General features: G+C 43.0%; 1 protein-coding gene across 6 annotated transcripts in view; it reads left to right on the forward strand.

Annotated features, from left to right (window-relative positions):
* Positions 1-21,407, forward strand: part of nek10 (NIMA-related kinase 10) — a 485,577-nt gene that overhangs the window by 144,116 nt on the left and 320,054 nt on the right. For all 6 annotated transcript variants that reach the window (XM_068059792.1, XM_068059804.1, XM_068059810.1 and 3 more), the window contains one exon: positions 391-458. In XM_068059792.1, the coding sequence (XP_067915893.1) occupies positions 391-458 (68 nt within the window). The remainder of the gene's footprint in view (positions 1-390; positions 459-21,407) is intronic.

The following is a 21,407-nucleotide window of genomic DNA, read 5'->3' on the forward strand; positions in this document are numbered from 1 at the left end:
AGCAACCATGTCATTGTGTTTCCTCACAACAAAATATAGAATTTAATCTGTTTTGTGCAAGGTGGCTATTTGAACTCTACTGTTTTTTTTCTATTTCAGTTATCACCATATTTAGAATTTAATATTTGCACATTTGTACACATATAGGTAAGAAGCATGGTCTCACAGTGAGAGGAGAGTTTCACTAATAAAGTCCAGTGTTGTATATCGATAATTTTCTTGCAATTTCCATAATCTGAAAATGCCTAAAAAAGGGCATTTAAAATAGAAGTTAATGTTTACTGAAATTATTTTGCTCTCTGTTAGAATAATAAGTTGCAGTGCAGTATCGCAGTGATTTTAGTGCTTTAAAAATCTTTGAGATGCTATTTGATTTGGCTTTCATTTCAGATATTTTTCAGAAGCTGGCAGCTGTTGTAGAACAAAGAGAATGGATAATTGCATGTGGAGCACACAAGGTAAGAGACTTCCTTGGTACCTGAAAACTTATTCTGTAGCTTACTGGCCTAAGCAATGTTCGTCATAGCCTGCAATGATATTTATCACCAAACTGTGTAATTTTCCCTAATGTGTTTATTCTGTAAATATTTTTGCGTTACAAAAATAGATTGTGATTTTTAATCTTCATTTGCAGATTAAATAGTTTAATTTAAATATTAACTTCTATACTCTTTTTTAAAAATATGTTGCACAGATTCAGTGAACACTCTACAAGCAGACCTATATCTGACATACCCCAAAGACTCATTTAGAGCAGGGCCTTTCATGAGAATAATTTATCTGAATAAAATCATTGATACAAACAATTTTGACCAGCATAATCATCATGGCCTGTTTAAACCCGAGTCAACTGAGGTTTTGGAATCATCCTGTTACACTGCAATGAAAGCAAATATACTTTAGCCTGGATTTTTTGATAGGCAATGCTCATTTTTTGGGCATAAAATTCATTGGAAAATTGGATGGAGATCAATTATGCTGGATTCCTGTCTATTTTCCATTCTTTGATTAGGCCTGTTGCAGGAAGCAGCTGCCAGTTTGCGACAGATGCATTTTAATTAGTGCACAATGACACAATTACACCATTCATGCAATTTTTCGTTATTTTTACTTATTTGACACAGTTCCATTTACCTGTCATTATGAACTGAGAGTTCAGGGTTGCTAGGCACTGAACTGCATATGAAAATCAATTTAGAGACCAACTGTAAGGTGACAACATTGTAAGGGTATTGTTAAATTTTCTGTTGTGTTTCTTTTGTTCTCTTTTCTCCCTGTTGTCATTTAAGTGTTTAAATAACTTTTGTAGCTATTGTAGTGATGCTGCCTTTTTCTACTCCTGCTGACACAATAACACAATGGGTTTCCTGCTGGGAATTATCTCTGCTTTTTGGCAAAATAAGAGGACAACCATCATAGGGATGCCAGGCCATACTTGAGACTCTCAATACCCATGCATTGCTGCCCTCATAGTAGAATATACAGGCAGAGATGCACATACATGTCTGAAGGGCAGTACCTGCAGAGGCTTCAACTAATCAGTGACTGAGTTATCTAACATGCCGCCAGCAGACTTGCAACTAAACTCTATCATAGGCAAGCCTGCCATAAAAACATAAGAAATAGGAGCAGGAATAGGCCATACAGCCCCTTGAGCCTACTTTGTCATTCAATAAAATTATGGCTGAACTTCTACATTAACTCCACTTTCCTGCTTTAGCCTCATATTCCTTGATTCCCTCAGTACTGAAAAACTATCAGTCTTAGTATTGAATATACTCATCAACTGAGCATCCACTGCCCTCTGGGATAGAGAATTCCAAAGATTCACAATTCCCTGAGTGAAGAAATTTCTGTCCCGAGTCTACGCCTTCTAGTTCTAGACTCTGCAGCCAGGGGAAACAGCCTGTCAGCATCTGCCCTGTCAACATAAAAGCAAAATACTGCGGATGCTGGAACTCTGAAATAAAAGCAGAAAATGCTGGAAATACTCAGAAGGCCTGGCAACATCTGTGGGGAGAGAAACAGAGTTAATGTTTCAGGTCTGTGACCTTTCATTTGAACTGGGAATAGTTAAAATGTAATAGGTTTTAAGCAAGTGAAAGGGGAATGGTGGGAAAAAGAAGAAAAGGAAAGATCACTGATAGGGTGGAGGTCAGAAGAGATAAAATGGCAAAAAGTTCACAGTGCAAGGCCAAATAGAGTTGAAATGCAACAAGTAAAGAATCAAAAGATGTGTCAAGAGGAGGTGTGGATGGCAGGATCCTGAAAAGCTGTCATCCGAAAGCGCAGAAAAGGAAAAAAGAGAGAAGCAAGAGAGGAACAAAACAGTAAAGATAAAGGCAACTAAGTGGGGACAGTGGTTAAGATCTAAAATTGTTGAACTCAATGTTGAGTCCAGAAGGCTGTAAAGTGCCCAGTCGATAGATGAGGTGCTGTTCCTTGAACTTGCTTTCAGCTTCATTGGAACATGGCAGGAGGCCGAGGACAGAAAGGTCAGAGCGGGAGCAAGGCGGAAAATTAAAATGACAGGATCCTGGAAGCTCGGGGTTACACTTGTGGATTGAAACCTAGTGTTCCACAAAGCAGTCACCTTCCCAGTGTAGAGGAGAGCAGCAAATACAGTATAATAAATTGAAAGAAGTACAAGTAAGTCTCTATTTCACCTGGAAAGTGTGTTTGGGGCCTTGGACAGTGAGAATGGAGGAGGTAAAAGGGCAGGCGTTGTATTTTTAAAAATTTCTATTGTGGGATTTGAGCGTCGATGACAAGGCCAGCATTTGTTGCCCATCCCTAATTGCCCTTGACAACTGAGTGGCTTGCTAGGCCATTTCAGAGCACAGTTAAGAGTCAACCACATTGCTGTGGGTCTGGAGTGAAATGTAGGTCAGACCAGGTAAGGACAGCAGATTTCCTTCCCTAAAGGACAATAGTGAACCAGATGGGTTTTTAATGACAATAGATGATAGCTTCATGGCACCATTACAGAGACTAGCTTTCAATTCCAGATTTGTAAAATTTATTTATTTATTTAAATTCCACCAGCTGCCATGGTGGTATTAAGAACATAAGAACGTATGAAATAGGAGCAGGAGTAGGCCATTCAGCCCCTCAAGCCTGCCCCGCCATTCCATAAGATCATGGCTGATCTGCCCCAGTCCTCCAAGTCTCTTTCGGGCCTGCTCTGCCTCGACTCCCCGAGATTTCAAAAATCTATCTACCTCCTCCTTAAATACGTTTAGTGACCTAGCCTCCACAACTCTCTGAGGCAGAGAATTCCAGAGATTCACCACCCTCTGAGAGAAGAAATTCCATCGCATCTCAGTTTTAAATGTGCGTCCCCTTATTCTGTAATTATGTCCCCTAGTTTGAGATTCCCCCACTAGTGGAAACATTTTCACAACACTACCCTGTCAAGCCCCCTTAAAATCTTATATGTTTCGAGAAGATCACCTCTCGTTCTTCTAAACTCCAATGAATAAAGGCCTAACCTGTTTAGCCGTTCTTGATAAGACAGCCCCTTCATCCCAGGAATCAGTCGAGTGAAACTTTTCCGAACTGCCTCCAATTCTAGTATATCCTTCTTTAAATATGGGGACCAAAACAGTACGCAGTACTCCAGGTGTGGCCTCACCAACACCCTATACAGTTGTAACAAGACTTCCCTATTTTTAAACTCTAACCCCCTAGCAATAAAGGCCAAAAATCCATTTGCCTTCCTAATTACTTGCTGCACCTGCATGCTAACCTTTTGTGTTTCATGCACAAGGACACCCAGATCCCTCTGTACTGCAGTATTTTGTAGTCTTTCTCCATCTAAGTAATAATCTGCCTTTTGATTCTTCCTACCAAAGTGGATGACCTCGCACATTCCCACATTGAACACCATCTGCCATTTTTTTGCCCACTCACTTAACCTATCTCTATCCCTTTGCAGATTCTTTGTGTCCTCACCACTACATGCCTTCCCACCTATTTTTGTATCGTCAGCAAATTTGGATGCACTACACTCTGTCCCTTCCTCTAAGTCATTAATGTAGATACTAAATAGCTGAGGCCGTAGGACCGATCCTTGTGGCACCCCACTTGTTACGGTTTTCCAACCTGAAAAAGATCCATTGATCCCGACTCTCTGCCTTCTGTGTGTTAGCCAATCCTCAATCCATGCCAACACATTACCCCCCAATATCTTGAGCTCCTATTTTGTGCAATAACCTTTTATGTGGCACCTTATCGAACGCTTTCTGAAAATCCAAATACACAGCATCTACTGGTTCACCTTTATCCACTCTGCTTGTTATATCCTCAAAGAACACTAACAAATTTGTCAAACGTGATTTCCCTTTCGTAAAACCATGTTGACTCTGTTTGATTGCAATATGTTTTTCTAAATCTCCTGCTTCCTTAATATTGGACTCAAGCATTTTCACAATGACTAATGTTAAGCTAGCTGGTCTATAGTTTCCTGCTTTCTTCCTCCTTCCTTTCTTGAATAGGGGTGTCACATTAGCCGTTTTCTAATCCGCTGGTACCCTACCGGAATCCAATGAGTTTTGGTATATTATAACCAATGCCTCCACTATCTCTGCAGCCACTTCTTTTAAAACCCTTGGGTGCAGGCCATCGGGTCCTGGCGACTTGTCTGCCTTTAGTCCCATCAGTTTGTCCAGCACCTTTTCCCTCGTGATAGAGATTGTTATAAGTTTCTCCCTCCCATTTACACCTTTTTCATCTATTATTGTTGAATGTTTATAGTGTCCTCCACCGTGAAGTCTGATGCAAAATATTGGTTTAAATTATCTGCCATTTCCCTGTTGACTGTTATTAATTCCCCATCCTCCTCCTCTAAGGGCCCCACACTTACTTTAGCTACTCTCCTCCTTCTAATATACCCATAGACGCTCTTACTGTTTGTTTTTATATTTCTTGCCAATTTACTCTCATAATCAATTTTCTCCTTTATTAGATTTTTAGTCAGCCACTGCTGGTTTCTAAAAACTTCCCAATCCTCTGGCTTACCACTCATTTTCGCCACATTGTACGCCTTTGCTTTTGATTTGATACTCTCCTTAACTTCCTTTGTTATCCACGAGTGGTTGATCATTCTCTTTGAGTCCTTCCTTCTGACTGGAATAAATGATCGCTGAGTGTTATGAAATATCTGCTTAAATGTCTGCCACTGCTCATCCAGTGACATCCCCTGTAGTCTATTTTCCCAGCCCGCTTTAGACAACTCTTTCGTCATACCTCTGTAATTGCCCTTGTTTAAGTTGAAGACACTGGTTTGCGACCCGAGTTGCTCACCCTCAAACTGAATTTGAAATTCTACCATGTTATGATCGCTTCTCCCTAAAGGATTCTTAACTGTAAAATCTCTTATTAATCCTACCTCATTACACAATACCAAATCTAAAATAGCCTGTTCCCAGGTAGATTCTGCAAGATATTGCTCTAAGTAACAATCCCTGAGGCACTCTACAAATTTGTCTTCCATGCTACCCTTGCAAATTTTATTTGTCCAGTCTATATGCAGATTAAAATCACCCCTGATAATTGCAGTGCCCTTCTTACATGCCTCCATTATTTCCTGATTTATATCTTGTCCTACAGAGAGGCAACTCTTTGGGGGCCTATAGACCACTCCCACCCGTGATTTCTTTCCCTTGTTATTCCTTATTTCCACCCAAACTGATTCTACATCACGATCTATTAAACCTATATCATTACTCACAACTGCACTGATCCCTTCCTTTAATAGCAAAGCTACCCCACCTCCTTTTCCGTTCTGTCTGTTCTTCCGGAACGTCGAATATCCTTGAACATTAAGATTCCAGTCCTGGTCATCTTGCAACCACGTCTCAGTGATCGCTATCAAATCATATTCATTTATTTCTATCTGTGCCGTCAGCTCATCTATCTTGTTACAAATGCTACGTGCATTCAGATAAAGAGCCTTAAGCTTTGACTTTTTACCATTTTTACCTACTGTGGTTCTAATTTCTGCTGTACTCTTGTGCATGTATTCTCTGTCCCTTTCTGTCATTCTCTGATTAATGTTTGTTCCTTCACTACCCTGCAGCTCTGCTCTCTCATTACTATTTGACTTTTTAAACTTCCCTTCAATTGAACCCTCCCCCCCACTATTTAGTGTAAAGCTTTATCTACAATCGTGTCCCCTGGGCATTAGTCTGGGCCTCTGGATTATTAGTTCAGTGACTTTACCACTACCTCACCATCTCCTGCGCTTGCATGGAAAGATGCCATGGGAAGGGGAGGGGGTGTTTGGGGTGACTGAGGAGTGGGCCAGGGTGTTGCAGAGGGAATGGTCCCTTCGGAATGCTGAAAGGGGAGGGGAAGATGTGTTTGGTGGTGGCATCACGCTGGAGGTGGCGGAAATGGCGAAGGATGATCCGTTGAATACAGAGGCGGGTGGGGTGGAAGTTGAGATCAAGGGAAACCCTATCGTGATTCTGGGAGGGAGGGGAAGGGATGAGAGCAGAAGTGCGTGAAATGGAATGGACATGGTCGAGGAGTCTGTCAACCACGGTGAGTGGGAATCCTTGGTTGGCGATAAAGGAAGAAATATTAGAAGCGTTCGTATGGAAGGTTACATCGTTGGCTGCACCAGAGATGGAAAGAACTGGGAGAATGGAATAGAATCCTTACAGGAAGTGGGGTGTGAGGAAATATAGTCAAGGGACCTCTCATTCATATAACCTCCTGAGAATATAGGCCCATTCTACATGATCTCTCCTCATAGGACAGCCCTTTCATCCCAGCAATCAATCTAATGAACATTTATTGCACCATGTCTAAGGAAAATATATTCTTTCTTAGGTAAGGAAAACAAAACTGTACATGGCAAGTGGGGTCTTGCCAAAGCCTTATTTAATTGTGGCAAGACTTAGTTATTCTTATACTCCAAGCCCTTTTCAATGAAGGGTAACATGTCTTCTTAATTGCTTGCTGTACCTGCATGTTAACTTTCTGTGATTCATTACAAGGACCCCCAAATCCCTCTCAATACCAAAATTTACTAGCCTCTCAGCTTTTAAAAAATGTTCTGCTTTTCCATTCTTGTTACCAAAGTGGATAAATTAATAAGTCTCCACATGATACTCCTTCTGCCACCGTGCCCAATCGCTTAGCCAAGCTATAGCCCTTTGCAGCCTCTTTACATCTTCCTCACAGCTTACTTTCCCACCTAACTTTATATTGTTAACAAACTTGGATACATTACTCTTGGTCACCTCACCGACATCATTGATGTAGATTGTAAAAAGCTGAGGCCCAAGCACTGATCCTTACAGCACACCACTAGTTAGCCCCTGCCATCTTGAAAATGAGTTGTTTATTCCTACTTTCTGTTTTCTGTCAGTTTACAAATCCTCTATCCATGCTAATATATTACAACCCCCCCCCTCTCGCCCAATCAATGAATCCTAATCTTATGTAACAACTTCTTCTGTGGGACCTTATAGAATGCCTTCTGAAAATCTAAGTATACTACATACAATGGTTACCCCTTTTCTACCCTGTTAATTACACTTTCAAAAAGCTCTAATAGATTTGTTAGGCATGATTTCTCTTTAACAAAACCATGTTGACTCTGCCTAATCATACTGTCATTTCCCAAGTGCCCTGTTACCACATCCTTAATAGATTCTAGCATTTCCCTGATGTCAAGATAACTTGTTCCCTGTTTTCTCTCTCCCTCCTTTCTTCAACGGTGGGGTTACATTCACTATCTTCCAAACCACAGGGACCGTTCTCAAAACTAGGGAATTCTGGAAGATAAAAACCAGTGGCCCATATTTTGTGGTTGTAATGATGGTGAAACTTTTAGCGTTTGCTGTCATTACAACTGAGAAACTGACAGCAACTTATGCCATCTACAGATGTGTTGTTAAATGCAGAAATCTAGAAGTTGCTGCCATGATTTCCTGTTCTTCCACAAAGTGTGCTGTTGAAGTCTTCGCAGATGGCAATCTTTAGAAATTACTGAACTAACGAGAAATTTGTCTTTTACGCTGTGATATCACTGTTAAAACCGCCCCTAAAAAGAGGCACCTTGTTAATAAGTGGAACTGGGTTTCGTACGGTGTACTAAATCATAACTACTGGCTAAACATCCTTTCTGGTCATGGGAAACTAAATTTATATTTCTTTAATGTCATATTTTTCCATTATAATAAAAAATCCATACATTTTGGAAATATTTTTCATAGTTTGTTTATAATATTTAAGCTTCTAATCTATAGGTCCTAATCTTTGTTTTACTCTTTGTAAAATTTATAAGAAGTGAAGGATAATCAGCGCATTTTACTTTCTGGTTTGCTATGAGAATTCTTCAACGTGATTGGCTGCTTACTCTGCTTGATGACATTACTGTTGCTGGATGCCTGGAGATCCCCTTGACTTGGCCCCAGATTCAAATTAACATTGGGAAAAGTGAAATCCATGCTACGGAGATTGCTAGATCTTTGTGGGCAGTTTTTTTCAAGGTCAAGAGGGTGTACTATCGTTTCTCCGCTGATCACAAAATCCGAGCCAATGCATCTACTATCTCTGCAGCCACCTTTTCAAATATGCTAGGATGTATGCCACCAGTTCCAAGAGATTTGTTTGCATTTAGACCCATTAATTTCTCCAGTATTTGTTCTTACCTAATATTAATTACTTTAAGTTCCTCACTTTTATTAGACTCTTGATTCCCCAAGTTTCCAGTATGTTCTTTGTGTCTTCTACTGTCAAGACAAGCACAAAATATTTGTTTATCATATCTGCCACTTTGCTTTTTCCTTTTATAATTTCTGCTGCTCCTGCCTCTAAGGGACCCAGGTTTACTTTTGCTAATCTCTTTCTTTTTACATGCTTTTAAAGCTCTTACTATCTGTTTATATATTTCTTGTTAGTTTACTCTTGTATTTTATTTTCTCCCTCTTTATCAATTTCTTGATTATCTTTTGCTGACTTTTAAAACCCTCCCAATCCTCAGACATACTACACTTTTTGGCAATATTATATGTCTCTTTTAATCTGATACAATCCTTAACTTCTCCAATTAGCCATGGCCATATCAGTGGAGATTTTGTTCCTCAAAAGAATGTATATTCATTAAGGATTATGAACTTTTTAAAAGTGTTTGCCATTACTTATCTACCATCATGTCTTTTAATACAATTTCCCAATCTATCTCAGCCGACTCATCCCTCATACCTCTGTAATTGGCTTTATTTAAGTCTGAAACTAGGATCTTAAATTTAACCACAATACTCTCAAATGCAACATGAGATTCTAATGTAATATGAAATTCTATCATATTATGATCACTCTTTCACAGAGGATTCTTTATTATAAGATTAGTAATTAACCCTGTCTCATGACATAATACTAGATCTAAAATATCCTGTTCCTTAGTTGGTTCCTCAACCAGTGGCTGTAAAAGTTACAACCACACTGAATTTTTATGTACTAAGGTCATTTCAGCCTTGTCTCTTATACTTGCATGCTTGGTTTCACCATGGTTGTGATTGGAATCTTCTTTTAATCACCTGATTGTCCACCACCATTCTCAACTGGATTTGATAGGGCTACAGAACATTGTGCTAAGTTTTTGTTTGTGGGACTGCCTAACTCTGTGTATGGCCATCTCCTTTTGATATTTAGCTTTCAGATAGCCCAGTGTTATAGTTTTACTAGGTTAGTGCCTCATTCTAAGAGATGCGTGATGCTGCTTTTAATGCATTCTTCTACACTCACAGTTGAACCATGGTTGATTTCCAGACTTGATGTTAATGGAAGAATGAGGGACATGACAGGTATGAGGTTTCAGTTTGTGGTGATAGACAACTCTGATGGTACAAGGTGCCTCGTAAATGTCCAGTTTTTGGCTGCTAGTTCTGTGCTTAATGCGTTCCACCTAATGGCTGGGATTTTATTATGACGACGGGGGTCTTGATGTCTGTAAAAAGTGACGCTGAGATCCCTGCGTCCTTCTTCAGATGGCCCGCTGAATCTTGTGCCAATCAGGAACTTAAGTGCACTGTGGCTGGCCTTCCACAGGATCAAGGAACCCATTACCGGAAGTCCCACCGTTAGAGAGCTGCTGGCCAATCAGAGGCCGGCAGCTGCAGTACCACCACGGAGGCGTTGACTGCTGCTGGAGGAGCACCTACCAGAAGCCGAGGAGTGTTGCTGGACCCAGACCACAGGTAGGTCAGGGCGGAAAGGGACTTGCGGGGTGGGGATTGCAGGGGAGGCAGCAAGGGCTGGAGAGTGGCTCTCAGTGGGCCCCCCCTTCCTGATGCCGGGTCCGTCCAAGCACTGTGCCTTTTAACGAGGGACTTCCCCAACCCCCCCACACCCTGGAGTCGGGAAGCAGCTACATATTTTTTTGTGCCGTGCTTCCCATGCGGCAATAGGGCTGCCCACCGCACAGCTAATTGTGGCTGCGGTGGGAAGAGGCTTTTAATTGGGGTTAATTGCCCAGTTAAGGGCCTGAATTGGTGGTGGGGCTGGAAGGCCGTTCACAGGCCTTCCCGCCCCAGACTAAATTTTGGTGGAGGTGGAATGGTGGCGGGAAACCAGAGATCCAACAACTGCAACCCAGTCAGACAATGGTGGAAGAGAAGGAGGTAGAAGAACAGGAAGACAGTGATGATGAAGAAACGCCGTCACTCGCTCTCATATTTGCAGCCACTTGCTCAGCTACTGACACTGTGTGTACTTAGGGGATAGCTTAGAGGTGAGATCTGTATGTGGTGAGTGGCCTGCAGCAAGGGGAAGGACAAAAGGGTAGCACAGGTGCCAGCTCACCAGAGCGTAAGGTTGCACATGAGTTCTGCTGCAGAGCACTCAGTTGAGAACTTCGATGGGCAGCTACAGAAGAAGACTGATGGGTATGCACACTGAAATGCTTGGTGCATTGGTAGGCACACCAGAAAGCCTGTAATCAATGTCAAGAAGCATGGTGGAGTCCAGGGAGCACAGGGCTTTGCACGGAGTTTGGAGCCCATTCTCTACAGCATGGAAGTGGTGGACAACTCCATGAGGACACCTACAGACACATCCGTGATGCAGCATCCGATAGCCGATGTCTCAGCTTCCATTATGGCACAAGCAGAAGCCACCCAAGGTTTGGCTCAGACTGAAGTCATATAAGGTCAGCTTCCTGCCATGCAACCTCCAGACTGCTGTCATGCAAGATCAGCTCGCTACAATGCAGGTTCAAACTGCCACCATCATAGATACCGTGTTCAAAGGGAGCTTGCAGGACGTTACTGCAGTCCAACAATCTGTCCTCCAACACGTTTCTAGGATTGTTGAGGCCCGACCCTGGAGAAGTAACTGTGGCACTATGGAACAAAAACCTGCTGGTCTTCTCTCAGGATGACAGCATTCATTCTCCCACCACTGCTACTCCACCGATGTCCTTGGTGTTGCCAGTCAGCCAGCCAGTCCAGACTGCTGCCGCCCGTGCTGAAGTGGTGTAGTCTGAAGCCAGGCCTTCTAGGGCCAGAGCTGCTAAAGGTCATCCTGCACGGCCATCTGCAGTCTCCTCCACTGAAAGTCAGCAGCCTTCCACCAGCCATGCTGCAGCCGCTGGGGTAACACTATGTAGGAGCACTAGGACAGGTAAATGCACATAGAAGACAGGCACTAAAGGAATGCACAAGGGTGGTTAGTTTACTTTACTTACTCGTGCAACATTGCAATGTTTGATTTATAAATTTGGTTTGGAATATTTGTTTTGCGGTGGACTCTTTGCTGTAGAATTGTGGCTAAACAGACACTGTGATCATCAGTAATAGAGGGAAGGATAAGTGTGGGACTATTCGTGAATAGGGAATTGGGATTGCATTTATTGGTACTGCAGTTGGATGAGTGGATCATGGATGACCAGCCAGAAAGGGGTTGTGTTGGTTGATTCCACCCTTCCTCCTCTTTCTCCTCCTCGGCTGATCACCATGTAGCTGGTGGCAAGGGCTGTGTCCTCATGACGGCAACAAGGTTGTGCAGCATGCAGGAGACCACAACGAATCTTGACACATAGTCCATCAAGTATTGCAGGGCTCTTCCAGAATGATCAGGCAGCAGAAGTATTGCTTAACCACCTATTGGTCTGCTCGATGACAGTTCATGTGGCAACATGGCTTTCCTTATATGCATGCTTGCCATGTGTGTGTGGGTTGCACCCCAGAATCAGCAGCCATGTGGTCAGAACATAGCCTTTGTCACCCAGTAGCCACTCTCTGGCTTCTTGTGGTGACTGAAATGCAGATGGTGCAGTGGACTGCTGCAGAATTATGCCATCATGACTGGTGCCAGGATACTAGGCATTGACCTGCATGATACGAAAATAAAAGCAAAATACTTTGCTGGTAAACTGAAACAAAAACAGAAAGTGTTGGAAATACTCAGCAGGTCAGGCAGCATCTGTGGAAAGAGAAAGGTCGCAGACCTGAAACGTTAACTCTGTTTCTCTCTCCACAGATGCTGCCAAACCTTCTGAGTATTTCCAGCACTTTCTGTTTTTGTTTCAGACCTGCATGATACGCTATATATGGTTGCACACCAACTGGACATTGAAGAAGTGGAATTCATTCTGGTTGCGGTTTAACTTGCACACCCCCCCTTTCCCCCCACCGCCAACCAACAAATTGATATGTGTACAGTCAATGGCACTCTGCACCATGGGGAAGCCTGCAATCCATGTGAAGCCACGTATTCACTCTGCCTGATTCTCTCTGGCAGGGGAGACTGCAGTATAGTCAGTGCTCTTAGAACACAAAGCCTTAGTGACCTCCCTAACAATGGATGGTGAACTTGGAAATGTTGCAAATATTTACTGCTCCAGCCTGTAAAGGGCCAGATGCATTAAGGTTTATGGTCATAGTCACTTTCACAGCTACTGGCAATGCCGTTTGCCCTGCTCTGAGGTTATAGTTGTGGCTGCAGCAGGTGGCAGATTTCAGTACCTCATTTGTGAAGTGGAAACATCTGATATGCTGTTCCTCGCTGAAGTTAAGGTAGGAGAATTGCTCCCTGAACACTTTGGGTGGATATGGCCTGCAGGTTTCTCCCCCACCTCCTCCTCCTTCTTCCAGCAGCTTATCCTGCTCTGTGTCCTCTCTACCTATTTTCCCTGTCATGCTGTAGGCCAAAGGGGATGCAAACTACTGCACCCATGTCTGGAAGGAAGTGATTTGTGCATAATTCTTCAGCTTGTGCCATCCCAGTCTGTGTAAACTTTAGCAACTTTAAACAGCCCAGGAAACCACCAAAACCTGAACAATCGCAACAATAGCCAGTAGAAATTAATTAGTAACTAACCTGAAAATAGTTGATGATTCCTTTAAATAGCGCTCATGAGGGAGAGGGGATCGATCCTGCTGCTGAGTACGTGTTTAGCTTTGCAAGGTTAGAGAGGGCATTTTGCTGTAGTGTTGAATTCCAAAGGCTGGCACCAAATCAGTGCTACACCGATTAATATCATGATCTGCCTACTCTGCATACTTAAGGTAGACACTCCCTGCACATGCACAGATGCCCTCATAAGAATACCATCCATGCGAACAGCACCCGTAAAATGTGTGCGCATTTCATGGATGCCATATTGGAGGTAAACAGCATTCGCAGTGCTAAAAAAACAGGCGCAGCGTAACTAAATTGTGCAGCCTTTGTCTTTATAAGGACTGTGCAGTGGTCACTCTTATGAAATCTGATCACAAGGAGACATTACTGCTGCGAGTAGGTTGTGCAGTCCAACCTATTTTTTCATGTTGGTTTCTTCACCACATTAAACAAGGCCAGCACCTTAGGACTCCATGAACTGTGGTTGTGCCAAGCCACTCTTGTTGGTTGATTTTGAAGTTGAGAAGGATTCCAGATGTTATCAGCTGTGGGTTTCTTGGCCTAGTTTAATCTGAAGTCATGGGATCTGGAATCCATGTTAAGAACTTCCAGAGCCATGGCTGTTTATCATTGTGTCCCCAGTTCTGTATCCAAAGAAGGTCCTGTTGTAGACTGATGATTGCCCAGTGTTCACCTCCATTCGCAACTCCACAGATAATGAATCAGTACCAGCATGCAGAAAGACCCAGACAACATTTGGGTTTAGGCTAATAAGTGGCAAGTAACATGCATGCCACACAAGTACCAGGCAATGACCATCTCCAGCAAGAGAGGATCTAACCACCTCCCCTTGACATTCTTAGCATTACCATCACCAATTGTAGCAAGACTTCCCTGTTCTTGTATTCTAGACCCCTTGCAATAAAGGCCAACATTTGTCTAAAATAAGAACAGAAAATGCTGTAAATACTTAGCAGATCTGGCAGCATCTGTGGAGAGAGAACAGAGTTAATGTTCCAGGTTGATGACCTTTCATTTGCCTTCCTAATTGCTTGCTATACCTGCATGCCAATTTTCTTTGCTCGTTGTATGAGTACACCTATGTCTCTCGAAACATTTCAAAGTTTCACGTCTTTTAAAAAATATCCTGCTTTTCTATTCTTACTACCAAAGTGAATCAACTCACACCTCCCCACATTATACTCCGTTTGCAACCTTGGTGCCCACTCACTTAACCTGTGGATATCTCTTTGCAGCTTCTTTGTGTCTTCCTCAGAGCTTACATTCCCAACTATCTTTGTATCACGAGAAAACTTAGATAACATTATTCTCAGTGTCTTCGTCTGTGGTTTTAATATAGATTGTAAATAGTCACATCCCAGCACTGATCCTTACGGCACTCCATTAGTTACAGCCACCAACTTGAAAAATGCCCCGTTTATTCCTATTCTCTGCTTCCTGACCATCAACCAGTCCTCATCCATATATTGTCCCCATCTGCATGAGCTCTTATCTTGTGTATTAACCTTTTGTATGGAACCCTTTCGAATGCTTTTGGAAATCCAAGTATACTACATCTACTGCCTCCCCTTTACACTACTAGTTACATCCTTAAAAAACTAATAAATGTGTTAAACATGATTTCCCTTTCATAAAACCATGTTGACTCTGTCTGATCATATTATGATTTTCTAAGTGCATTGTTAAGACTTCCTTAATGATAGATTCCAGCATTTTCTTGACAGCTGATGTCAGGCTAACTGGCCTGCAGTTCTTTGTTTTCTGTCTCCCTCCTTTCTTCAATAGCAGTGCTACATTTACTAACTTCCTATCTGCTGGGACTATTCTAGAATCTAGGGAATTTTGGAAAAACATAACCAGTGCATCCACTATCTCTGCAGCTACCTCTTTTAGAACCCTAGGATGAAGGCCGTCAGGTCCTGGGGATTTGTCGGCTTTTAGTCCCTTAAGTTTCTGTAAGACTGTTTCTCTGCTGATTATTAATTACATTAAGTTCCTCACTCTTATTAGTCCCTTGGTTGTTCTTTATTTCTGGTATGTAGTTTGTGTCTTATACTGTGAAGGGAGACACAGAATATTTGTTTAAAACTCTCCCAATCATCAGGCTTACTACAATTCTTGTAACATTATAAACCTCTTCATTTAATGAGAGAGGTGGCGGTGTAGTGGTATTGTCACTGGACCTGTAACCCAGAGACCCAGGGTATTGCTCTGGGGACAGCAGAAGGTGGAATTTGAATTCAATTAATAAAAAATCTGGAATTAAAAAGCTAGTCTAATTATGGCCATGAAACCATTGTTGATTGTTGTAAAAACCCATCTGGTTTACTAATGTCCTTTAGGGAATGAAATCTGCTGTCCTTACCTGGTCTGGCCTATATGTGACTCCAGACCCACAACATTGTGGTTGACTCTTACATGCCCTATGAAATGGCCTAGCAAGTCAGTTGTAGCTAACTGCTACAAGGTCAATAAAAAAGAATGAAACTGGACGGACCACCTGGCATTGACCTCAGCACCGGAAATGACAACGGCAAACCCAGCCCTGTCAACCCTGCAAAGTCCTCCTTACTAACATCTGGGGGCTCGTGCCAAAGTTGGGAGAGCTGTCCCACAGACTAGTCAAGCAACAGCCTGACATAGTCATACTCACGGAATCATACCTTACAGACAATGTCCCGGACACTGCCATCACCATCCCCGGGTATGTCCTGCCCCACCGGCAGGACAGACCCAGCAAAGGTGGCAGCACAGTGGTAAACAGTCGGGAGGGAATTGCCCTAGGAGTCGCCAACATCGATTCTGGACCCCATGAAGTCTCATGGCATCCGGTCAAACATGGGCAGGGAAATCTCCTGCTGATTACCACCTACTGCCCTCCTTCAGCTGATGAGTCAGTACTCCTCCATGTTGAACACCACTTGGAGGAAGCACTGAGGGTGGCAAGGGCACAGGATGTGCTTTGGCTGGGGGACTTCAATGTCCATCACCAAGAGTGGCTCAGTCGCACCACTACTGACTGAGCTGGCTGGGTCCTAAAGGACATAGGACATGCTAGAATGGGTATGCAGCAGGTGGTGAGGGAACTAACTAGAGGGAAAACATACTTGACCTCGTCCTCACCAATCTGCCTGCCACAGATGCATCTGTCCATGACAGTATTGGTAGGAGTGACAACCGCACAGTCCTTGTGGAGATGAAGTCCTGCCCTCACATTGAGGATACCCTCCATCATGTTGTGTGGCACTATCACCATGCTAAATGGGATAGATTTCGAACAGATCTAGCAATGCAAAACTGGGCATCCAAGGGGCACTGTGGGCCATCAGCAGCAACAGAATTCTACTCAACCACAATCTGTAACCTCATGGCCTGGTATATCCCCCACTTTACCATTACCATCAAGCCAGGAGACCAACCCTGGTTCAATGAAGAGTGCAGGAGGGCATGCCAGGAGCAGCACCAGGCATACTTCAAAATGAGATGTCAGCCTGGTGAAGCTACAACACAGGACTACTTGTGTGCCAATCTGCGTAAGCAGCATGTGATAGACAGAGCTAAGTGATCCCATAACCAACGGATCAGACCTAAGCTCTGCAGTCCTGCCACATCCAGCCATGAATGGTGGCTCTTTTGTCCATGTTTGGACTAACTGGAGGAGGTGGCTCCACAAATATCCCCATCCTCAATGATGGGGGAGCCCAGCACATCAGTGCGAAAGATAAGGCTGAAACATTTGCAACAATCTTCAGCCAGGAGTGCCGAGTTGATGATCCATCTTGGCCTCCTCCTGAAATCCCCAGCATCACAGATGCCAGTCTTCAGCCAATTTGATTCACTCCACGTGATATCAGGAAACAACTGAAGGCACTGGATACTGCAAAGGCTATGGGCCCTGACAATATTCCGGCCATGGTACTGAAGACCTGTGCTTCAGAACTTGCCGCGCCCCTAGCTAAGTTGTTCCAGTACAGCTACAACACTGGCATCTACCCAGCAATGTGGAAAATTGTCCAGGTGTGTCCTGTACACAAGTCCAACCCGGCCAATTACCGCCCCATCAGTCTACTCTCAATCATCAGTAAAGTGATGGAAGGTGTCATCAACAGTGCCATCAAGCGGCACTTGCTTTGCAATAACCTGCTCAGTGAAGCTCAATTTGGGTTCTGCCAGGGCCACTCAGCTCCTGACCTCATTACAGCCTTGGTTCAAACATGGACAAAAGAGCTGATCTCAGGAGGTGAGGTGAGAGTGACTGCCCTTGACATCAAGGCAGCATTTGACCGAGTATGGCATCAAGGAGCCCTAGCAAAACTGAAGTCAATGGGAATCAGGGGGAAATCTCTCTGCTGGTTGAAGGCATACCTAGTGCAAAGGAGGAAGATGGTTATGTGGTTGTTGGAGGTCAATCATCTGAGCTCCAGGACATCAATGCAGGAGTTCCTCAGGGTAGTGTCTTAGGCCCAACCATCTTCAGCTGCTTCATCAATTACCTTCCTTCAATCATAAGGTCAGAAGTGGGAATGTTTGCTGATGATTGCACATTGTTCAGCACCATTCGCGACTCCTCAGATACTGAAACAGTCCGGGTAGAAATGCAGCAAGACCTGGACTATATCCAGGCTTGGGCTGATAAGTGGCAAGTAGCATTTGCACCACACAAGTGCTACGCAATGACCATCTCCAACAAGAGAGAATCTAACCATCTCCCCTTGACATTATGATCACTGAATTCCCTACTATCAACATCCTAGGGGCTACCATTGACTAGAAACTGAACTGGAGTAGCCATATAAATACCATGACTACAAGAGCAGGTCAGAGGCTCGGAATCCTGCGGCGAGTAACTCCCCTCCTGACTCCCCAAAGCCTGTCCATCATCTACAAGGCACAAGTCAGGAGTGTGATGGAATACTCTCCACTTGCCTAGATGGGTGCAGCTCCAACAACACTCAAGAAGCTTGACACCTTCCAGGACAAAGCAGCCTGCTTGATTGTCACCCCATCCGCAAACTTTTACTCCCTCCACCACCACGCACAGTGGCAGCAGTGTGTACCATCTACAAGATGCACTGCAGCAATGCACCGAGGCTCCTTCGACAGCACCTTCCAAACCCACGACCTCTACCAACTAGAAGGACAAGGGCTGCAAATGCATGGAAACACCACCACCTGCAAGTTCCCCTCCAAGTCACACACCATATTGCCGTTCCTTCACTGTAACTTGGTCAAAATCCTGAAACTCCCTTCCTAACAGCACTGTGGGTGTACCTATCTCACACGGACTGCAGCGGTTCAAGAAGGCAGCTCACCACCACTTTCTCAAGGGCAATTAGGGATGGGCAATAAATGCTGGCCTAGCCAGCGATGCCCACATCCCATGAATTAATTTTAAAAATCTAAGACTCTCCTAAACTTCCCTAGTTAGCCACAGATGTATCTTTCTTGCTGAGTTTTTGGTTTTTAAAAGAATGTATTTTTGTTGAACATCTTGAATTATTTCTCTAAATATTTCCCACTGTTTATTTACCACCATACCTTTTAGTCTATTTGCCCAATCAGCCTTAGCCAGCTGTTTCCTCATACCTTTGTTGAAGTTTAAGATCCTTCTTTTGGACTTGAATCTGTCAGTCTCATACTTTATATGGATTTCAATTGTATTTGATTACTTTTCCCAGAGGATCTTTTAATATGAGACTACTAATTAACCCTGCCTCATTACACAGTATTAGATTTACAATAGTTTTGCCCGCGACAGCATTCTACAAACACATCTTCCGGACGACCTTTTCCCATTTAATTTGTCCAGTCTCTATAAAGATTAAAATCCCCTACGATTATTACATTGCCTTTGTTACAAGTTCAAATATTTCTTGCTTAATGCTTTGTCCAACTGTAATACTACTATTAGGGGGCCTAAAAACTACTCCCACTAGTGTTTTCTAACCCTTGTTGTTCGTAATTTCCATCTATACTGATTCTACTTCCTGATCTTCTGAGCCAAGATCCTTTCTTACTACTGACCTTTAGTCATCCTGTATTATCAGGACTACTTCTCCTCCTTTTCCATTGTGCCTGTCTTTTTGAAATGTTGTGTACCGTGGAATATTTATTTCTCAAGCATTGTCACGTTCTAACCATGTCTCTGTAATGGCGATTATATCAAATTCATTAATCTCTATTTCTGCCGCTAGTTTGTCTATCTTGTTGTGAATGCTTCATGCATTCAGATAAAGAACCTTTAATTTTATTTTTTTTACCATTATTCTTTGCATGATTTGCTGTTGTACTATTACTGTTTGTCATGGAACTGTTTTTATTTCTCATCTGTTTAAAAACATTTTGCCTTTAAGATTCTGTTTAAAAACAGTGTGCCTTTAAAAACTAAGGGGCACAGTGTGCCAGCGGCTGCGCCTTTTTCCTAGGCAACAGCAGGAGAGAGAGGAGGTCACATGTTGTATTGTAACTTTTGACTGTGTGTAAAGACTGGCTATAACTGGTTTGAACTGGAGACCAGTGAAGCGTGCTCTACACTGAAGGAAGGATCCCTCTCTCTTCGCAGAAAAATCTACATTTATCTTCAGGCTGTTTTACCTAAGGAGAGAAAAACCCTGGAAAAGATCTTTTGTATTGTTGGAGGTAGCAAATTATTTTTTTACTTCCAAACTAAGAAGTCTTTACTTCAGGATTGCCTCTCTGTTGCCTGTTTGTGTTTGCTTGAATTCTTAGTAAAGTTTCAATTGAAAGACTACCAATTTTAAAATCCAAATAGACCTGTTGCTATACTCCTTGTTGAAAGAACTGTGTGATGCCTGCTGAACTCGAAGTGCTTTGAACGCCTATCCCTTAAAGACTGTTTGTCAAATTCGCCTGGAGACTTCGAGTGGCATCTGATTATTTTACTGTGGGACACCTCACTGAACTGGGAATGTAACCCACAAAGTCTTACAACCCAGCGACTTATTTATTCCTAAGAAACATAATTTTTAAACCGGTTATTCGTTGGTTTTTGAATGCATGTGTGTGTGCATTAGGGATAAGAGAAATAAGAAGTTATAAAGTCTTTTAGACATAGGTTTATCTCAATAGTGCTTAAGATTTAGTTTATTAATAGATAGTTAATTTGTTGTTGTTTAAAGATACCTGGTTTAGTCTGTTTTATTCTGGGGGGGGGGGTTAATAAGGTATTTAATTTGGCTAATTCTGGTAGGTGGGAAAACTTTAGGAATATGCTATGACCTGTGGAGCAATGGGACTGAATTGACAGGGTATTACTCCCGCCTCGGTCGTAACACGTTAAACTCTGTGTCCCTTACTGGTCCACTCTGCTTGTCTTTACCCAAAGTGCTCCAATGCTGTATTGCCTCGACTTTTCTCTCTAGATTTCTAAATCTCCCTTCCCCTGACCCCTCCCCTCCTTTTAGTTTGAAGCCCTATCCACAGCCCTAGTTATATGTTTCACCAGGACACTGATCCCAGTACAGTTTAAGTGGAGTCCATTCCAATGGAACAGCTCCCTCTTTCTCTCATACTGGTACCTATGCCCCATGAATCAAAACCCCTTCTTCTCGCACCGTTCTTTGAGCCAGATATTTAATTTTCTAGTCAGCTTGACCCTATGCCAGTTGGAACTTGGCTCAGGTAACAATCCAGAGATGATTACCTTTGAGGTTCTATATTTTTATTTGCACCCTAACTCTTCAAACTCTCGCAGTAGAACATCATTCCTAGTTCCACCTCTGGCCTTTGTTTCTATGCATACCATGACAACTGAATCCTCCCCCTTCTACTACAAATTCATCTCCAGCTGCACTCCCTCCACTACTGGTACACCATGGTTACAGTGTGTACCATCTACAAGATGTACTGCAGCACTCAGCAAGGCTTATTGAATAGCACTTTCCAAATGCACAATCTAGAAGAACAAGGGCAGCAGGTGCATCGGTACACCACCACCTACAAGTTCCCCTCCATGTCACACACCATCCTGACTTGGAAATATATCGCCATTCCTTCACTGTAACTGGGTC

This window comes from Heterodontus francisci, chromosome 2 (genome assembly GCF_036365525.1).
Source record: "Heterodontus francisci isolate sHetFra1 chromosome 2, sHetFra1.hap1, whole genome shotgun sequence".
Lineage (NCBI taxonomy): Eukaryota > Metazoa > Chordata > Chondrichthyes > Heterodontiformes > Heterodontidae > Heterodontus > Heterodontus francisci.